This window comes from Lathyrus oleraceus, chromosome 3, assembly GCF_024323335.1.
Source record: "Lathyrus oleraceus cultivar Zhongwan6 chromosome 3, CAAS_Psat_ZW6_1.0, whole genome shotgun sequence".
Lineage (NCBI taxonomy): Eukaryota > Viridiplantae > Streptophyta > Magnoliopsida > Fabales > Fabaceae > Lathyrus > Lathyrus oleraceus.
In genome coordinates, this window is record NC_066581.1 from 55,635,527 (window position 1) to 55,641,402 (window position 5,876).

The window sequence follows — 5,876 nt, forward strand, 5'->3', positions numbered from 1 at the left end:
ATTATATATAAATATCAATGTTTTACCACCCACCTTTATTTTGATTAAAGGTATAGCGTTACAAAGACTCTATTTGTTCAAAATTTAAATGTGACAACCTTATTATAAAACTCTATTTAGTCATTACTTAATTATGACTCTATTTAATTGTAGTTTAATTGTGACAATCCTAATCACAATTTAACTATGATGAAAATTTTAAATACATGTGTTGTAAATGATCATGATAGTAAATCAAATTTATCTTAACTTTTAAGAAATATAATTAAAACAACTTTTAAAATTGAGTTTATATGTATACTTATTATATTCATTTACTTTTATACTACACTTTTAAGAGTTACTAAAATTGTGTTTCTAGTTATTTATCATTTTAAAAGTTTTCCCTAATTATTTATCAAAGTGAAAAATAGATATATAAATAAGAAACAATTAATGGCAGTAGTGAAAAAAGAAAAATAATATTGCAATTTTGTCAACATCGAATGCAGGTAAGATGTTGTTTTCATATTTATTAAATTTTATCTATCTTCACAATGAGCAAACAGACACTCATTCATTCCTGTATTTTATGCGGGGTCACAAATCTATGTCGGAACCATTACTGTCGAAAAAAATACAACCATTCATATGCAAATTCAATAAAAACAGTTAATTGGCTGTTTTTGGTTACATTAGGAATCAAGATTCCCTTCATTAAAATGAGATTACCACTTCACTACTCACAGATTTCCTTTTACTTTTTTTATAAAAAAAATCATAAAAATTGTTTTAATAATTAAAATTAATTATGAATATCAAACTATAAAGCATAGAAATGGCAAACTTCAATTTTATGGTAGAACTTTGTTATAAACCTGAAGAAGCAGTTGGCAACTCGGCACAATGAGAGTGAATATCATTACACCATGAGAGAATCACATTTATATTTACAAGGATAAATCCATAGATCTCACTATTGAAGTTGCTCACTCCCTAAGGGATTCTACTCAGCAAAGATAACATGGGTAATTGCTGAAGTTTACCTGCAAAACATGCAGTTCATGGTACCAAAACCATCGTAACTAGCAAACATTGCAAGCAAGCTAGCAGCAATTACAACAACCATTGCTTTTATTCATCAGAAAGCCGACAAAGACACTTCTGAGCTGCAAATAAAAAGAATATTCTTCAGTTAAGAGTGAAAACAAATATAACATTACTAGAAGAATAAACAAAATCGAACCAAAATTTACTGGTTCGAAGTATGAGAATGGATTAACTACTTTCAATGATAGTTTTGTTTATCAAGGAAATGATAAGTTTGCAAAGAAAACGACCCTAAGAGATCAACAGCCAGCAGAAAAACAAAACAACACATGATCACAGGGTTCACGACAAACATCATAAATCATAATCAATATTACTGACAAGTATTTATTTCAACAGAAATGCATAGAACAACCACAGGCTATCAGATTGAAAAGAAAACTGACATGATAGGAGATTCACAACAAACAGTAAAGGAATGCAATTAATAGCAGTATTGTCGATGACGGAGAGCCAAAATCACGCCATAGTGTCCGCTTTGTGGCGCCATTATATCAGGTTATGGTGGAAAAGCCCTCAATACCGACCAATATTTACCATTGCGGGAGCCCAAAAACCGCCATGTATATCCGCCATAGTGGCCATGACACCGCTATACGATATCGCTGATTAATAGCACATACAAATTCAAATTTGAATCATTAAATATTCCTGACAAGTAATTTGCACATCTATCTGTTTCAATAAAAATGCATAGAACAACAATAAGCAATCAGTTTGAAAATAAAACAAACACTAAGTGATCACTGGGCAGGAGAACTAGGGGCGGCAAACGGGCATGCCCACCCCATTTAGGGCATGCCCGCCCCGTTTAGGCCCTCCCTACAAAAGCCCGCAAAAAACGGGACGGGGAAAGCCCGCGGGTACCGCATCTTTTAAGCCTAAAAATGTAAAAATTTATATAAATGCATGTGCCCGCAAAAGCCCGCAAAGAAAACGGGGCGGGGCGGACACATTAGAGGGTGAGGGCCTAAATCCGTGGCCCTCCCCGCATTAAAGAGTGCTGTTAAAACGGGCATGCCCAACGGACTGGACCCGTTTTGCCACACCTAAGGAGAACAACAAAACGGCATGATCACGGGTTCGCGACAAACATCATAATCAAAATTCAACAAAACTAAAGGAATGTAACTAATACAACTTATAAAATTCAACTTTAAATCATTTAATATTTCTGACAAGTATTTATTTCAACAGAAATGCATAGAACAACCACAGGCTATCAGATTCAAAAGACATGCATAGAACAACGATAAGTTATCAGTTAGCTAAGAATGATCACCAGCCAGGAGAACAACAAAACAACACGATCAGAGGGTCATGACACATTGTAATCAAAATTTAACAACACCCAAGGCATGTAATTAATACAACTTATAAAATTCAAATTTAAATCAGATTAATATTTCTGACATGTATTGGTTTCAAAAGACATGCATAGAACGACAATTAGTTGTCGGTTTGCATAGAAAATGATGCTAAACGATCACCGGCCAGGAGAACAACAAAACGACATAATCAGAGGATCACCACAAACATCGTAATCAAAATTTAACAACGCCAAAGGCATGTAATTAATACAACTTATAAGATTCAAATTTAAATCATTTAATATTTCTGACACGTTCTGGTTTCTGGTTTTAATAGACATGCAAAGAACAACAATAAGTTGTCGGTTTGCATAGAAAACAATGCTAAATGATCACCAGCCAGGAGAACAACGAAACGACACGATCAAAGGGTCACGACAAACACCGTAATCAAAATTTAACAACGCCAAAGGCAAGTAATTAATACAACTTATAAGATTCAAATTTAAATCACTTAATATTTCTGACACGTACTTGTTTCTGGTTTTAATAGACATGCGTAGAACAACAATAAGTTGTCGGTTTGCATAGAAAACGACGCTAAATGATCACCAGCCAGGAGAACAACAAAACGTCACCAGCCAGGAGAACAACAAAACGACACGATCAGAGGGTCACAACAAACATCGTAATCAAAATTTAACAACGCCAAAGGCAAGTAATTAATACAACTTATAAGATTCAAATTTAAATCATTTAATATTTCTAACACAAACTGGTTTCTGGTTTTAATAGACATGCGTAGAACAACAAAACAACACGATCAGAGGGTAACGACAAACATCGTAATCAAAATTGAACAACACCAAAGGCAAGTAATTAATACAACTTATAAGATTCAAATTTAAATCATTTAATATTTCTGCATGTATTGGTTTCTGGTATAAGTTGTCGGTTTGCATAGAAAACGACGCTAAATGATCACCAGTCAGGAGAACAACAAAACGACACGGTCAGAGGGTCACAACAAACATCGTAATCAAAATTTAACAGCACCAAAGCATGTAATTAATATAAGTTATAAAACTCAAATTTAAATCATATAATATTCCTGACGAGTATTTTACACAAGAAACCGCTATGCATGTAGCAAGAAACCGCTATGCATATAACAGAACAATAAGTTATAAGTTTGCAAGGAAAATGGCACTAAGACTTGCATGCGTAAGAACATTTTAAGGGGCGTGGTGCCAAATTAAGACACAATCACCACAGCAAAGATTCTATCAATTTCTTAAAAGAAACTTACATCTCAATTATTATTACGATTTTGTTGTAGAAAGACCTAATTAATATCACCAATGTTGAAAATATGTCTTTATATCCTCTAAAGACGGCAAAACTATAGTAACGAACTTATTCATATATAATGATACATGGAGAGGTTCTTTATTTCAATCACACACCAAACTGCTGTTGTTTATTAATGCAAAACAAAATCCCTATCATCAGACAATTATTAATACAAAATTTGAAGTACAGTTAAAAGGGATCGTGAGCAAACCTCTTCAGTTGGAAAGAAGAGTACAATCAAACCCATTATCCACAAGTTGGTTAACAGCATCCCTAAACTTGTAATAATCCTGGACTTTATTGTAAACATGATGAGAAATCCGAGCATACCCCGTTACAGGCTCCACTTCTCCATCTCTAGGTGGTCTATAGTATATAGGAACTTCAACTCCAAAAACATCCCTCAAATGTGTCCTTAACTTCAGAGCATCGGAATCACTATGAATCCCCAAACAAGTAGGCAAACCAACCATAATCATACTAGCACACATATGTGAAGGACTCCCAAGATGAGTTCCCCAAGCCTTAACCAGCATCTCTCCCATCTCAACAACAGCTTCATGATTCCTCTTCTTAATCCCTTCAACACCACCTTCAAACCTGTTCACAAATTCCAAAACATCAGGGACCACCAATTGAGAACTATAATCCCTTGTCCCAATCCAAGCACTTTCCACCGCCAACCCATTTCCATACTCATGAGACACCACAGGATGATGCAAACCACCACCACCACCAGTAGTTTTAGTGTTTTTTCTCGAGTACAAAAACGCAATCGAAGGTGGACAAAAGAACCACTTGTGCAAATTACTAGTGTAATAATCAGCACCAATCTCCTGCATGTCAACATCAGTACACCCAATAGAATGAGCAGCATCAACAAAAACCTGTTCCACACCTTCCTCTCTACAAATCTGAATCAACTCCTTAACAGGAATCACAACACAAGGCATAGAAGTCACATGATCAATGACAGCTAACCTAACCTTTCTACCATCCGTTTTTCCTATCTCCAAAGCCTTTCTAAACTCAGTAACAATCTCTTCATTAGAACTCACCGGAAAAGGGAGAGGAACTTCAATGACTTTTCCACCAGCACGAGTGACATAAGCCTCCATAGATTTCTTAACAGCACCGTAAGCGTAATGAAGCATAACAACAATGTCACCTTTGTCGAACTTCCCTTCACGGAAACACCAAGCGGTGTGTTGAAGAACAATAGCAGCAGCAGTGGTAGCGTTATCGACAATAGAGATTTCATCGAGATGTTGAGCGTTGACTAGGTCTTTGATAATAGAACGTGAAGTGTCGATTGCCGGTTTGAGGTGGTTGAAGTAGAAGTGGTCAGGCTGACGGAGGTATTTGAGCTGCCATTTCTGTTGAGCGGAGATGACGGAGGACGGACAAGAACCGAAACTGCCGTTGTTGATGCGAGCGACGGCGGCGTCATGGTGAGAGAATTCAGATTCAATTTCGGAAACGGTTATGGCGGAGGATGAAGGTGAAGAGAGTTTAGGTTTTTTGGGAGTGGGGTGAGAGCCGTTGATGTCAGGGATTGAACGGCGGTGATTGTTAGATGCCATTGGGAAATAAATGATTAACGGTAGTGATGAAAATTGAGAATTGTTGAAAAAGAGAAAGAGAAAGAGATCTGAAGAAGAAAAGGATGAGGATGATTTTAAGAGAGTGAGGAAGTGAGTGCGGTGCGGTGCGTTTTTGAGTGGAATTAGAAATGTTGCATACCTTTAAATACAATACTATTAAATTAAGTTACCATTTTTTTTATGTCATGTTGCATACCTTTAAATACAATACTATATTAAATTTGTATTTTTTAATAAATCAAATATTTTTTTTGCATGCAAATCTAAAACTATAGACACTTATGATCTCATCTAAGTACTGTAAATATTTTTATTTTATTATCAATTTTGATAATTACTTTTTTGAGTTTGAAATAATATTTTATTAAAAAATATTATTTAATGTATAAGTAGTTAATGAAGAGATTGTTGCTGTATAAGTAGTTATTAAGTATATTCTTTAATGTGCATAGAGTTGAATAAATCATTATTAATTCAATATATAAATAATCAAGTGTTGGTTTTCTCATAAAAAAATATT

At 34.9% G+C, this 5,876-nt stretch overlaps 1 protein-coding gene across 2 annotated transcripts; it reads right to left on the bottom strand.

Annotated features, from left to right (window-relative positions):
• Positions 1–818: 818 nt before the first annotated feature.
• On the bottom strand, positions 819–5,489 carry LOC127132494 (probable L-cysteine desulfhydrase, chloroplastic). 2 transcript variants are annotated; one of them, XR_007806743.1, is made up of 3 exons: positions 3,964–5,489; positions 1,627–1,694; positions 819–1,148 (listed from the first exon to the last, which is right to left on the bottom strand). XR_007806743.1 is itself a non-coding variant. In XM_051061444.1 (2 exons), the coding sequence occupies exon 1, from the start codon at positions 5,333–5,335 to the stop codon at positions 3,968–3,970; it is 1,368 nt and encodes a 455-aa protein (XP_050917401.1). In that variant the 5' UTR covers positions 5,336–5,488; the 3' UTR covers positions 819–1,148; positions 3,964–3,967. The 2 variants fall into 2 exon arrangements, 1 of the variants encoding a protein (XP_050917401.1); XM_051061444.1 differs by lacking the exon at positions 1,627–1,694 and having other exon boundaries at positions 3,964–5,488.
• Positions 5,490–5,876: the final 387 nt, after the last annotated feature.

Coding starts and splice junctions, on each gene's coding strand:
- LOC127132494 (XM_051061444.1), bottom strand. CDS start 5,335: ATGGCATCTAACAATCACCGCCGTTCAATCCCTGACATCAACGGCTCT.